This window comes from Hippocampus bargibanti, linkage group LG08 (assembly GCF_051943395.1).
Source record: "Hippocampus bargibanti isolate YZ-2025 linkage group LG08, ASM5194339v1, whole genome shotgun sequence".
In the NCBI taxonomy this organism is placed as follows: Eukaryota; Metazoa; Chordata; class Actinopteri; order Syngnathiformes; family Syngnathidae; genus Hippocampus; species Hippocampus bargibanti.
This window is the reverse complement of record NC_142741.1, coordinates 2,044,739-2,059,605: the sequence shown is the minus strand read 5'-3', so window position 1 is coordinate 2,059,605 and position 14,867 is coordinate 2,044,739. Positions and strand designations below refer to the sequence as shown.

Sequence of the window (14,867 nt, the reverse complement as noted above, 5' to 3'; positions counted from 1 at the left end):
ATCATAATCCATTTCATTTCTAAGCGCCTTTCAAAACTCTCAAGGTCACTTTACAGTCACTGGATCAGTATGTATTTATGTCATGTCTTTATGTATTGATGTATTTATCTATCTGTCAGTCTGTTTATTTATTTATGTATTTATTTATTTTTTGTCCATTTATTTATCTATTTATGGATGTATTTATGTATGTATTTATTTATCTATCTGTCTATAGTCTATTGATTTATTTATTTATTCATCCTTCTGTCTGTCAGTCGATGTATGTATGTATCAATTTATTCATTTAGTTAGTTAGTTAGTTAGTTAGTTAGTTAGTTAGTTAGTTAGTTAGTTAGTTAGTTATCTATTTGTGTATGTATTTATTTGTACTTGATTTGTTCATCTATCTGTCTGTTTATTTATGTATGTATTTTATTTATTTGTTTGTTTGCTTATTCGATCAATGGACTTGCACAGCTCACGATATTATCCACCTGAGGGCAGTTTAATCCAATGCCATACATCACATGGAGACAGTCACAGTCTTCAGCAAGATATCCGTCGTTCTTAGCAGATGATAAAAAAAAAAAACATTACAGGTGAAGATCTTTGTATTTTGAAATTATTATACTCCACTGTATTAACCCTGGAAATCTCATAAACACAAACGGTAAAAAAAATTACAATTTTACTCACCAAACTTCTACGGCGAACCGATGAGCCAAAAGGGGAAGTGACCTGCAGGACAAATCAAGCAAAATGTTAATTTCAGGATACATTTTTGCCATATTTTATTTTAGCTTCACATGCCAGTTTAACTGTAAAATTTAATTTTTAGATGACCTTGTGTTTTGTGGCCAAAGCATGAAATCGCTCGCGCGCGCTCACTCACACACACACACACACACATTCCTGTTTCACTGGTTTTGTGAGGTCCAGATAACTCCAGACAAGGAGTGAGAACCACCGTTGCTGATACGTTTAGAGAAGAACTAGCGTTACATTTGAACACTAAATGTCACCCCATTTCCCACTTCAACTTCTTTAAAAACAAAGAAATAAAAAGTGGACTTGAAACTGAAATAACAGCAGGAGTGAGGTTTCTGAATGGGTACATTGAAAGTCCTCACTCCTGTAATGAATTTGGTTAAAATATTGTTTTACTTTTTGTGGTATGAACTTTTTCCTCTCATTAACCAAGCACAAACACACACAGTGAGTAAAAAAGTGTGTGTATCCAAGTGAAATGAAAATACACACCAAAAAAAATCATTTTGGGTGAATTTGTGAGGACCTCTCTGAAACTTTAACACATGCATCTAGAGACCCTCTAGAAGCCTGTAGAATCAAAAATTTGTGAGGACCGGCCAAAAGGTCCTCACTTGTCAAAATTGTCCTCACTTTGTATGGTATAAAATGTTAGCGGTCCTCACAAGACTAGCCCTACAATCACACACACACACACACACACACACACACACAAATTTACAAGTCCAGAAAAGAGCACAGAAGCTCAGCGCCAAAAAGCCAAATGCTTAAAACCGTCGGCTAAATGAAAGGGGGGGAAAAAAGCTGCTTGGATGTACTGTAAATGGCAAAGAGCTGATGACAACAAATCTCCATCAAAATGGTCAAACGGGACTGACCGAGAGTTCACGAACTCGATGGAACCACAGGAGACTTAAATATTAAAGGACAACCGACACCATTTTTTTTTTGTTTCCTAACTGACATCAGAAAAACGTTTTATAGCATCTAAAATACCCAAAACACGCAGGCTGATATTTTTAGTCAAATGCAAAACTCCGAATAAAAATGAGTTCAAGTGTCCCAAAACTACTTCAAAATGACCTCGGAAATGGCGAGTTTCAGAAGGTCCCGCCCCCTTGTTCGTGACATCACGCCAGGACGTCTACGCCTTGCTCTAGAATCAAAACAATGGTGTCGGTTGTCCTTTAAATATTAAGTTATGCAATCCCTGTGTCAGTGCATAAAGTTGAATGTTGCATTTTTACTTTGTGGAAAGTTACTTTTTGTCCGGATATCTTTTATGAAAAAATATTTTTTAAGCATTTTTATAATATGTACAACTGGCTAGGGGTTCACGTTGAGCTTGCTCGGAAATTAATCTAAAAAAAAATCTGTATGAAAATTATGAGACATAAAAATTCTAAAAAGGCATCATAGCTTTGTATTGAATATAAAATATGCAACAAAAAACACCACCATCTGGTAGGAAATAACTGTAGGATTTCCTATGTGCTACAAATGACAGAATACAGCGATACCTCGGTTTATGAACCCCTTGGTTTACGAACTTTTCAGTTTACGAACGTTAAATTTATGAAAATTTTACCTTGGCATACAAACTATTTTGGGGATACACACGGAGCTGCCACAATGAGTGATGCGTCGTTCGCAAACTAGCCCGTTCTAACAAGAAAATGGAAGCCGACTGTTTTGGTCCTCTATTCCCCGCCCCCAGTCTTCGGTTAAAGCCACGTGATTCCATCAAGCCATGAATTATTATACAGTAGTTTATTTCTTTAAATATAATACAATAGCACATTTATTATACATAAAATAAGGTATCTTTTGTGTAGTTTTAAGGTTTATTTAGCCAAAAAAGTCTGTTTTATGGGGACCTGGGAACGGATTATTCTCATTTTAATGGTTTCCTAGGGGAAATTAATTTTTGGGATACACACTTTTCACCTTACACACTCTGTCTGGGAACCAATTAAGTTTGCAAGCCAAGGTATCACTGTACTTTATATGTGATTAAATATTTTCAAAAAATGAAAACAGTCATAAAAATGGTCAAACAAGAAAGCTTCATTTCCCCTACTTGAAAATAAATCACACAAAATAAAGTTTTCCATTCTGTTCTGTCACGTCCCGATTTTTTCCACTCAAAAGATAAAAAAGGAAAGCTTACCGTGGGTAGCAGAGGCTCCATGTGTGCTCCCTGGTCGTCCGTGTCCATTTTGCAGTATCGTGGGTGGCGATGAGGATGAAGATGATGATGATGATGATGATGATGATGATGATGATGAGCCCAGCCGGCGTGTAATCCAGTGAATGGAAGGGATAGAAAGCTAGAGAGAAAGTCCAAGATGGTCACATGGCCACGGTCATGTTGACCAGTGAGTTATTCCTTTCATTCATGGCCATCTGCGGTTTCAAATATTAGCTTGATTAGTTTCGGCAAATTGGCATGTTTGTTAAAGTCATTAGAAGTGCCTTGCACGCTGGGTGCGAGAGGACAATATTTTCATATGTGCTGTATGTCATGCATATGAGCATATTTGACAATAAAGCTGACTTTGACTATCTTCGGGGGATACCAATTTAACATTCCAAATTTCAACCAATCCCGGTTTCTGGCGGAAAGTACTTTCTTGGGAGTTGACACACTTTGGCAGTGACAATAAAGAATTGGGGGGGGGGGATTACCCCATTTCTGTTATTATTGAAATTAATTTCAACCAGTACTCGTGTAAAAAAAAATATGCCTTTTCTTCATGTTATTTTAGTATGACAAAAAACGAAAGTAGCCGTATGCGACATTAAAGGACAAGCGACGCCTCCGGACAGGTTGCGTCACACAAATCAGCCCATTTCCAACTGAGCTTGGGCGCCATCTTGTGCATTTTCTGGGACGCTACATTGGAGTCCTGATAGCTCAAATTGATACACAAGTACTTCTTTAATCGATTGCAAACATTTATGCTTTCCTCTTCAGAACTATTTGAATCATATTCAAAACTGGATGAGTCACAAAAAAAAAGAATGTTCTCCGAATCTGAACTCTCTGAGGCCATTGTTTTGATTCTCTACGTCTTGGCGTGACGTCACGAACCGTGGGCGGGACATTTTGAAAATGCCCAATTCGCAGCTCAATTTGTTGCAGTTTTAGCACACGAAGTCATTTTTATTAGTGTTTTGCATTTGACTAAAAATATCAGCCTGCGTTTTTTGGGTATTCTAGATGCTATAAAACGTTTTTCTGATGTCAGTTAGGAAACAAAAAAAAAGGTGTCGGGTGTCCTTGAAGCGGTCTCAAACAGAAGCTTTTTTTAATAACGTTTGAACACACCTGACCCAGCAAAATTGGTGCAATTGTCGCCATCTGCTGTTTTATCCTGGGAACTTCTGCTCCATAGATTGCCGCTTCCTTCAAACTCGGACACAAACACATAAACCACCGAGTAAAACTCGACCTCAAAATAACAACTTAAAGGCACATTGAAGGCAGTCCTAACACAGTGCTTGGAATAAAACGAGCAATTGAAGACTTGTTTATCGGATAAAATAGCCCCACGCACCCTCAAAGTATTTTTAAAAATTCACATTCTAAACTGTCCGTGGAAAAACAGCTTCAAAACGTTCAAGCGGAAGACAAGTCAAAGTTTCAATTTACCATTTTTCTGCCGTACCGACACCTGCTGTCGACGGAAAGTGACGTCACCGTTCCATTCCGAGCATCACGTGACCAGAAGCAGAAAACTCGCTGTTTCTTCGTAAATTAAGGACGTTGGTCATGTGACGTCACTTTCCGTCGCCCTTAAATCGAAAGTAGTGTATTTTGTGTGTATTTTGATTCATTATTACTTCAGAAGTGGATTTTTGAATGTGAATGTGCTTAAGAATAAAATGTTTCGATGTTGTTTTCCACATAAAATATATTTCAAATTGTTTAACAAGAGTTTGAATAACAATGTTCTGCATTCACACTTTGGTTCATTGTCTAAGTGTCATACCTTGACACTTTCAGGAGGTCCTAAATTACAACTGTTGTTTATTTTTTTATGCCAAATTATAAAACATGGCCTTTCAAAATCAGTTTTTAACTAATATGGAGCATCTTAAATTAGTGATGCATTCAGGAACACACTTCAACATAATTTGCTAACACGTTTTATACATAACCTGGTGGTAAACCTAACATAATTTATTTTGCTTCTATGACATTTCAATGAAGTCTATTCTTTTCACAACAACAAAAAGGGACTGCATTTAAAAATCACATTACATACATATATATATATAGTACATATACGATATTTTCAACCACTTATCACGAATGCAGCAGTGATCCGCATTACAGAAACATTTGGCAGCCTACGGTTTTTGGATTAAGTACAAAATATGAGATTTTTGCTACACAAAAACATGTCCATATTCTCAATATGCGTATATACAGTACTGTGTGTATATAAAGACAAATCAATATCACTTCAGTCTAAATGACATAACATTTGTTAATTTCGACATTGTGCGTGTAATTGGCGGGTGCATCCAATCACAATCACCAATAATCAATATTTTTTTATATAAATTACATTCCTATTTACAGTGGCCATGATTGGAAGATGTAAATGGTGGATAATGTACACTTTTTGGCTATTAACAGTGGATGTGAACTGTCATAATTTCATGTTCTTGTTCATTCTCTCGGGATGGATAGCTAGCAAGCTAGCTAGCTAGCAAGCAACCTAACAAGAAAGCTAGAAAACAAGCTAGCAAGCAAGCGAGCCAGCAAGCAAGCAAGCAAGCTAGCAAACAAGCTAGCAAGCAAGCGAGCCAGCAAGCAAGCAAGCAAGCAAGCTAACAAGAAAGCTAGCAAACAAGCTATCAAGCAAGCTAGCTAGCTAGGTAGCAAGCAAGCAAGCTAGAAAGCATACTAGCTCGAGAGATAGAAAGAAAGAGCGTGAGCGAGAGCTAGCTAGGTAGCCAGCTAGCTAGCAAGATAGCGAGATATAGAGTGATTGATGGATTGATTGATCGATTTAGCTGGTAGGGTAGAAACTGTAGTAGCCAATGTCCTTGGAGCAGGCCTTGTCCTCCCTCAGGAGGTCTGCCTTGAGCGGGGACGCAGTGTCCGGCACAGGAGTGGTGGAGGGGGACATCCGCCTCCGCTTGACGGCGTCGAAAATGCCCGAGTCGCCCGAATCGATCGACTTGATCGACGACGGCGTCTCGATCCACCCCGACTCGGAGGTCGTCGCGTCTTTGGCCTTGGCGTCCTCCGAGGCGACGGGCGAACGCGGCGCGGGGACAGAGTCCCCCTCGTCCGCCAGGCAGTTGCTCCTCCCCCCGATGGAGTTTGGCGGCCAGCAGGGAAACACGGAGGTCGCTTTGCCGCCGACTCCCCCGCAGTACTGCGGGGGGCTGCGTCCCCCCCACCCGGAAGGGTCCGCGTAGTAGCCGAGGGCCCGGTTGGAGCAACCCGCCGCCGGCAAGGGCAGCGCCTTGACGCCGGCCGCGGCGTACGACAGCAGGGTGGCGGCGTTGCCGGCGAAGTCGGCGGCCTCGTACGCCGAGGCGGCGGCGAAGTCCAGTCGGTTGTTGGCGGGGGAGACGAACCAACGCTGCGGGGGGCCTCCCGCGGGGGGCTCGTCGCTTTGGAAGCCGTTGCCGAGGGGCACGCCGCGGTCGGCGCCGGCGGCGACGCCGGGATGGAATCGAGATTTGGCGTACGAGCTGACGAACTGCTCCTGGAGGAAGGGGGAGTGCACGGCGTAGCGAGGCCCGCCGGCCATGAGCTGCGAGCGGGGGGACTCGCCCGGGGAAGGGGTCAGGCGGTCGATGTCGCAGCCTGTGTACACGCTGGAAAAAAAAAAAACAAAACAAAACAAACGCGGCCAAAGTGGGAAGGTGACCGCGAGGCGGCCAACGTGGAACGCGTGGAATTGATCAAACGGACACTTTATTAGGGACAGACGCCCACTAAACCTCAAAGGAGCTCATAATAAGTCGATTTTGTATTTTTATTGTTAATGTTATAATGTTAATGTTAATTTTAAGTTTAATTTAGCTTGTACTCGACGTGCACATTCCACCATGATGTCCATGGTCCACTGCTGAAAAGGACGCTTTGATTGTCTCCTCTTTCTTCTCGAACTGCTTCATGTAACAAAGAGGGTACAGAAAATGCTTAAGAATGAACGACTCTCTGTGTCTTTGTGTTGGTATATTTGTTATTTAGTTTTTTTTTGTTCTTTTAACTTTAAGATCCAAATCCAATCCATTGAATTTTAAAAATATAATTATTTTCTATTTTTAGTTTTTTAATCCCCCCCAAAAAAGCAAGAACAAGTTATTTTGTTAGAATTCATTCACACCCGCGTTGAGTGGGAAGCAACAATAATAATAATAATAATACATTTCATTCATAAACGCCTTTCAAAACTCTCAAGGACACTTTACAGTCACAGGATAACTTCTTCTGTGGGTGAGCAGCGGCAGCCACACGCGCCAGTGTTCACTCAACCCGGAAGTAACTCAAATAGATAGAAAGATAGCTAGCTAGCTAATAAATACAGTAATAATAATAATACTTTTCATTGATAAGCATCTTTCAAAACTCTCAAGGACACTTTACAGTCACATGATATTTTTTCTACGGGTGAGCAGCGGCAGCCACACACGCCAGCGTTCCCGGAAGTAACTCAAATAGATAGACAGATAGCTAGCTCTTTCTCTTGTTTCTATTTATAACTGTATTTTATTTCTTGTATTCTATTAGTGATTGTGTTTTATTTATTATAGTACCTTTGCTTGTCTGTGACTGTGTAAAGTGTCATTGAGAGCTTTGAAAGGCGCTTAAAATGAAATGTTTTATGATGATGATGATGATGATTATTATTATTATTATTATTATTATTATTATTATAAAATGCTACCACTGGCCACTTGCTTAGGCCAGATCAATATATTTGAGCATGGGGAATTGGAAATGCCATCTCAATTAATGGCAATAAATATTAAGTAATGAACGGTGGTGTGCAAAAAAATATGTATCCAAATTGATAATTACAATAATTTCTATGAATAACAACCTATTGCACCAAAAAACGACAAGTGGTCAGCCATCTTGCAAATCTTACGTGTCATAGTTGTCCCGAAATCCTTTTGCAAAAGGGTTGTGATCAATCTTCAATTGCGTAATCTGTCAGGGAAGAAATAATACATTCAGCGTTTATAGTCTCACCGATTAAGAAATGCTTTTTTTTGGGGGGGGGCGTTTCATTCTTATACTTGTCAACCTTGGCTAATAGCTGCCCTTATAAATGATTACAATTCCCGTATAAAAGTTGTAGTACGCCGTACATTATTTGAAATTATAAAAAAAAACGCTAACACAAGCGGAAATGCTGTTTACCGCGCATGCGCATATTATGCTTTCATAATCGACCGTATACGCAGCGATAAAAATATATACACATGATCGAGTATTACTTATTATTGTTTACAATTCCCATTATTAAGCGATAATAAAGCTTACAAACGCAACTCGAGAATAAAAACAGAGATAGAATTAAAAACAAAGCTAATTTGTTAACATTATGTTGTGACGCGACGTTGTGCTCCACAAGAAAATGGCAGAAGAGAATTTCAGCATTGGTGACTTTATGGGATGCCGTTGTATCAGCACTAAGATACGACGTGTTTGGTCAATGGAACACGACACTTGTTTTTGGCTACATTTCCCACGCGTCCGCCAGTGTTGAAGTATCTCTTTAGATCGTAAAATCCACTTGCAGCAACTTTTACGTCAATCTGACGAAGGCGGAAGTAGACGCCGAAACATGTCAGGTAATTGAACAGCTAAAACACGCTGTCTGTAAGAAAATAATCTATAGTTGTATGAAGTTCATCCTGTCTACTTGCTATCTAATTTAAAACGGATTCTTATCTTCCAGACAGTGTATTGTCGGTGTTCAAATACCTGACATGTTTCGGCGTCTACTTCCGCCTTCGTCAGAGTGTCCTGTTAAATAAGAAAAGGTCGACGATCTTATCCATTCACCTTGGAGACGATCCCATTGTTTTTGGCGGCGACCCGATCCTAGAGTTTTTCTCTTCTTACTTGACGGTTCTCCCATAAAACGTAAAACTTGACACTTATGCGGTTTCTTACGTCGGTATTCTGGTAGGCAGTGACGGCGATGAACTGCGTCTCGACGAAGGTGAACGTCTGCACTCTGCCAGTCTGGCTACAATCCTCCGTACCGTCCTCGTTCACTTCCACCACGTGGAGCCTCGGTTGGTACTTGTGCAAAGACTGCAGGACTACCATCTGTTCCGAAAACGGCGCAACAGACGTTTGCGATACTCCGTGACGAGTATGGAGTATGGAGTATGGATGGGATGGGGGGGTCTGGGGATTAAATATATCTGAAATTATGACTAATAACAATAACATCTCACCTGGCCCGTGTTGTTAGATGCTCCTTTATTGTTGGTCAGTTTTAATTTGCCGAAAGAAATTTCCTGTCGCATCCAGTGTGCACCCGTGTTCGGTGAGTCCGGGTGCATGTAAACGCGATTTCCTAGTATCGTAAAATTCAATAGAGAGACAAGTAAAAAAACAAGAGGAGAATAATTCGAATTCATTTTAAATGAGGTATGCGTTTGATTATGAAATACTAACGATGTCGTTTGCTTTATAGTCACATTTTTTTTAAATGACGAATAGTTGACTGTTCATGGATGTAAAATTTGCGTTGAAGATACATATACAGTCTATTTAAAATGGCATTTTCTGTGTAGCTCTCTCTCCGTTTCTATTTATAATTGTATTTTATGTATTGCATTCTATTTGTGATTGTATTTTAATTAATTATAGTACATATGATTGTCTGTAGCTGTAAAGTGTCATTGAGAGCTTTGACATACGCTTAAAATACAATGTATTATTATTATTACATTATTCACACAAGCACAATACAAATGAATATTATTTGAAATACCTACCAAAATAAAACTAAGGGGAATAAAAATTAAAATGATCATAATTTTCCAACGTGTATTATTTACCTACATAGTATTTGTATTAGTATTCTCAAAACCCACCAATTCAAAATCGCATTTTCTAGTGTAGCTCTGTCTCTTGTTTCTATTTATATCTGTATTTTATTGATTGTATTTTATTTGTTATTGTATTTTATTTATTATAGTATCTATGCTTGTCTATTATGGGTTATGTATATTGTATGCCTTTCTGTGACTGTAAAGGGTCATTGAGAGCTTTGAAAGGTGCTTAAAATGAAATGTATTATTATTATTATTATTATTATTTGGACTTCTGAGTGTGTAAATTCCGATTTAATAATTGAATAAAAATGTTTTTAGCATTATAAAATATTTTTTTGTGTGCTTCGAATGTATTTTTCACTTGAAACAAAATTGCAATGCATTTAAATCTGTGGTTTTATTTATGTGTTTGTTTTGATGATTGTAAAGTGTCATTGAGAGCTTTAAAATGCACTTATAAATCAAATGTATTATTATTATATTTAATAATACTATTGAGTTTTTTTTCTCGCTGTTCAGAATGCAAAGAATTCTAATGAGAAATGAGACGTTGACAAAATGGGAAATTATGATTTTTTTACATGCATTTTTTTCAATTAAACTTTGCACGTGTTATTTGACTGCAATTGTATAATTATATTTACAGGCATGGGCAAAATGGCTACTCAAAAAATAACCTTTTTTTTTTTTAGTCGTGGTCAATATTTAGACGTTTATTTTCATGATAATAATAATAATCATATCGCCGCAATGTAAAAGCAGATTTTTGTTTTAGTTTTGTGGGCGTTTATTGGAGTAAAGATTGTTGAAGATAATGCAAATTGGGGATGTACATTAATGACTCAAATCGGTCTATTTAATAATAATAATAATAATAATACATTTCATTTATAAGCTCCTTTCAAAACTCTCAAGGACACTTTACTGTCACGTATATTTTTGTGGGGGTGAGCAGAGGTAGCCATTTTTCTGTCTCGAGAAAAAAAATCATTATAAGAATACGTATTTCTTTGTGAGCAGCGGCAGCCATTTCTCTCTCTCGAGAAAAAAATCCTTATAAGAATATGTATTTCTTTGAAGTTATTACCTACGACATTGGTGTCAGCCTTTCCACAAGGTACCCATTTACCTCCCTGGAACCTCCAATGATTTGGATCAGCCAGGATAACATCCACAAAAATATTATAGTGAGCAGTTGGATCCAGGCCTGAAATATTGAAGCTTAAAAACGGGAACATCCTCCTAAAACATAAAGATCGCCGCGTGAGAAAAAAATAAAAATAATAATAAAAAGGTAGTTTTTTTTTCGAAATCAAATGCTCCTCACCGTCCCTGTTTAGTGATGATCATCTCGGTCTGATGCCTGTGGAACTTAAGCCAAAGGGCCCTGTTGCACAAGTACACCTGCGCCTTCCCCGGCACCAAACCGGCAGCCTGCGCCGGGGAGAACTGGTAGAAGGCGCCAGCCTGGTACCCGCTACCGTACTGCTGCCCGTAGTGGTAGCCGGCGGCGGGCGGAGGAGGCGGCGGCGGCGGCGGCGGGTACCCCTGAGCCGCCGTCGTGTTGCTCAACAGGCCGTTGTAGGCTCCGACGTATCGACCCGGGCTACCGATGGAGAAGGCGGCGTGCTGGCTCGGGTAAGGGAACATGGCGGACGGCGGAGGTAGCGCGGACGGAGAAAAGTTGCACTTGTCTCCCGCGCTTGCTCCATGGAGGGTGTGACCGTGACGGGAGTCGGCGTCTCCGTGTTCGCAGCCGCCGGGAGGGGAGAGTTTGCCCCCGTGCGCGTCCTTGGGCTCGGGGAAAGTGTCTGCCTTCGACTCATTCGTCATTTCCCTTCCCTGGGGGGCCTTCTTCTTCGTTTTGTTTTTTTTTTTTCACGGGCGAACTTCCCTCCGCGTTCTTTGAGATGGCGGAAGAAGAATTCGCGCCCATTCCATCGCGGCGGGAAAGTGAGATGCTCGCGTGCACGCGCTTACCGGTCGGGTCACTGGGCTGAGGCGAGAGCTTCACTTTCATAAGTCAACCCATCACGATCTCCCGTCTCTCTTTCATAATAATAATAATAATAATAATAATAATAATAATAAGTGAGTACAGTTTTTGCTTTTTTGAATGTTGCTGTGCCGATGACCATTTTGTGTTTGGGAGCCTGTGACTGAGCGAGTTGCTTCTTCTGGAGCCACAAAGGGACATATGTCTTCTTGTGCCGGTCCCAAGCTCGGATAAATATAGAGGGTTGTGTCAGGAAGGGCATCCGATCGTAAAAGCTTGGCCAAAACAAACATGCGGATCAAACCTCTCAAGATGGAGGACACTGATTTGCTGTGGCGACCCCTTGAAGGGAAAAGCCCAGAGGAAAAGAATAATAATAATAATAATAATAATAATAATAATACATTTCATTTTAAGCGCCTTTCAAAACCCTCAAGGACACTTTACAATAAAAACAATAAAACAAAGCACATAACAATAAAACCATAAGTAAAATGACAAATAATTAGGTACTATAATAAAGAAAATACAATCACAAATAGAATGCAATAAATCAAATACAATTATAAATAAAAAGAAGAGAGAGAGCTACACAGAAAATGCAATTTTAAAGGACAACCGACGTCACTTTTTTTGTTTCTTAACTCACATCAGAAAAACGTTTTATAGCATCTAAAATACCCAAAACACACAGTATGATGTTTTTATTCAAATGCAAAACACCAATAAAAATGACTTAAAGTGTCCAAAACCTGCAAAAAATTGAGCTGCGAATTGGGCATTTTCAGAAAGTCCCGCCCCCAGTTCGTGACGTCACGCCAATACGTCTTGCATTGCTGGAGAATCCAAACAATGGCTTCAGATTCGGAGAATATGCTTTCTTGTTACTCATCCAGTTATGAATATGATTCAAATAGTTCTGAAGAGGAAAGCATACATGCTTGCAATCGATTAAATAATTTATTCCGTGCCATTTTGAGGCAACATTGAGGGGAAATCTCTCACCCAAAAAAAGGCACAAAATGGCCACCTCCTGTGGCCACCTCCGTTTCCACAGGCTGACAAATTCCTTATATGGAGTTTGGACGCCCTCTTCTGGTGGCTTTTGGGTGCGACATGAGGGTTTTCAGACCAAACAAGTACAGCAAAATACATTGATGTGATGGAAGGACTGCTACAATGTGTCTTTTTTTCGGTCAGGGGCGTTCCTTTAGTGACGTCACATACAGTCCCTCATCACCAACTCAAAAACAAGACTTCCTGAATATTCACTGTGAGTCTTTAAACGTAAAATATAGCTATATGTGGTAGTTTTTTTTGTTCTTTTGACTTCAAGACGGCGCCGCGAGAGTGGCTGCCTTTTCAGCAGCTCATGTGTTTTGTTTTTCTACTTTCATTCCTTTCATCACTTTGCTGCTGTGAAATGTAAATTTCTCCACTGCGAGAAATAAAGGCAAATCCAATCCAATCTTATTAAAATACGCTCAGTAGAAGTCATTTGAAGCCATTTTACAAATTATGGACACAACTTGTCCAGTGACGTCGGTTGTCCTTTAAGACCTAAGTGTTATTGAAGTGTTGGTTATTAATCTCCGTGTTTAGCCATTTTACCCACGTTATTTACCTATTTATGTGCCATGAGTGCCAAAGTATGTCTGTGGAGGACAGGAAGGGATTTATTATTCACATCAATGACAGACGGCCCATGACAGCTTAGTGCACAGGATGCCTTAAAATGTTTGTGATATAGCGTGAAATCACGGCGTCCCACTGAAGATGTGTTTATGAGTCCCGGGACTGCTGAATATTTCATCGGGGCTCAAGTTATAAGCCGGTGCACGGATATCGGGGACATGTCACACCAAGTCGAGGGAAAGGCTCCGTATTGGACGAGCCACGGTTGACTTTTGAATATTTGAAAGAGAAGATAATCACATTGATTTTGTCTGAGTGGACATTCGCTGACCATTTCATTAGGTACACTTCAAAATCTATCCAGCTATCTATCTAGCTAGCAAGCTAGCTATGCAGTTATCTATCTATAAATATGTTTCATTTATATATACTTAAAAAAATATGAAATTTTGGCTCAGATTTTAGCAATCATGATGGAATTTAACAAGTTTGATTTGCTTTCGCGGGCCGAAAAAAATGATGTGGCGGGCCGGATTTGGCCCGCGGGCCTTGACTTCGATACCAGTGCACTAAATGATAGCAACGACCAATTCCCTACAATGGAAATTCCGATGCAAAATTGTGTACTTATACAGACGCACCCCAATTTACCTGCCTCTCTTTCCAAACAGCAATTCCCTTTGACCTTCGACCTCCAACGCCATTCCATCAAGCCATAAATGACCATCACAAATGTAAATAAAGTGACTTTTCTGATACAATGCAGTGTATTTCTTTCATTACAATACAATAGCACATTTATTATACATAGAATAAGGTATGTTGCGTGTAGTTTTAAGGCTTATTTAGTTGAAAAATATATTTTATGGAAACCCGGGAACGGATTATTCCCATTTTAATGGTTTCCTATGGGATTTATTTTTTGAGATACACACTTTTCGCCTTACACACTCTGTCTGGGAACCAATTAAGTTCGTAAGTTGAGGTCTCACTATATATATAGTAGTTGAAGTGACAAAGTCACAGTACAGTGGGAGCAGCTGCACCGAAGCCTGCACAGTGAACACCTCAGTCTCCGGCCTAATAAGCTTATTACCAAGGTAACACATGCCGTCGTGGGGGATGGAGGGGTGGTGGGGGGGGGGGGGGGTTTCATGATCTCATCCAGACTGCTGTGCACTTTGATGCAGCCTTTCATTCGGTTTGTAGGGGCAAATAGATCATCCCGATTAACAGCTGGATTGCACGATTATTAATAGAGGAGTGCTTATAAATGAAGGTGGATGCCAGTTTTGGGCCAGGGAACTGCTGGATGTGTCTTGTACTAATGAACTGTGTGAGCCATAGACTGAAAAATGTTAAATACAGTGATACCTTGGCTTACGAACTTAATTGGTTCCCAGACAGAGTGTGTAAGATGAAAAGTGTGTCT

General features: G+C 39.9%; 2 protein-coding genes across 2 annotated transcripts in view; both read right to left on the bottom strand.

Annotated features, from left to right (window-relative positions):
• Positions 1–3,010, bottom strand: part of slc4a10b (solute carrier family 4 member 10b) — a 28,443-nt gene extending 25,433 nt beyond the window's left edge. The window contains exons 1-2 of the mRNA XM_089002456.1: positions 2,921–3,010; positions 679–720 (exon numbers count right to left, since the gene is read on the bottom strand). Of these exons, the coding sequence (XP_088858582.1) occupies positions 679–720; positions 2,921–2,968 (90 nt within the window). The 5' untranslated portion in view covers positions 2,969–3,010. The remainder of the gene's footprint in view (positions 1–678; positions 721–2,920) is intronic.
• A 2,187-nt stretch (positions 3,011–5,197) lies between these two features.
• On the bottom strand, positions 5,198–14,080 carry tbr1b (T-box brain transcription factor 1b). Its single transcript, XM_089002461.1, has 7 exons — positions 11,687–14,080; positions 11,132–11,655; positions 10,892–11,046; positions 9,199–9,320; positions 8,909–9,067; positions 7,875–7,936; positions 5,198–6,594 (listed from the first exon to the last, which is right to left on the bottom strand). The coding sequence occupies exons 1-7, from the start codon at positions 11,822–11,824 to the stop codon at positions 5,775–5,777; spliced, it is 1,980 nt and encodes a 659-aa protein (XP_088858587.1). The 5' UTR covers positions 11,825–14,080; the 3' UTR covers positions 5,198–5,774.
• Between the last annotated feature and the right edge of the window lie 787 nt (positions 14,081–14,867).

What these genes read in the sequence shown, in the direction of transcription:
- tbr1b (XM_089002461.1), bottom strand. Translation starts at nt 11,824, where the DNA reads ATGAAAGTGAAGCTCTCGCCTCAGCCCAGTGACCCGACCGGTAAGCGC. An exon ending in ACGCGGAGGGAAGTTCGCCC is followed by an intron (nt 11,656 to 11,686) that starts GTGAAAAAAAAA and finishes ACGAAGAAGAAG; the next exon opens with GCCCCCCAGGGAAGGGAAAT. An exon ending in CTGCCTACCAGAATACCGAC is followed by an intron (nt 7,937 to 8,908) that starts GTAAGAAACCGC and finishes CTTCCCTGACAG; the next exon opens with ATTACGCAATTGAAGATTGA.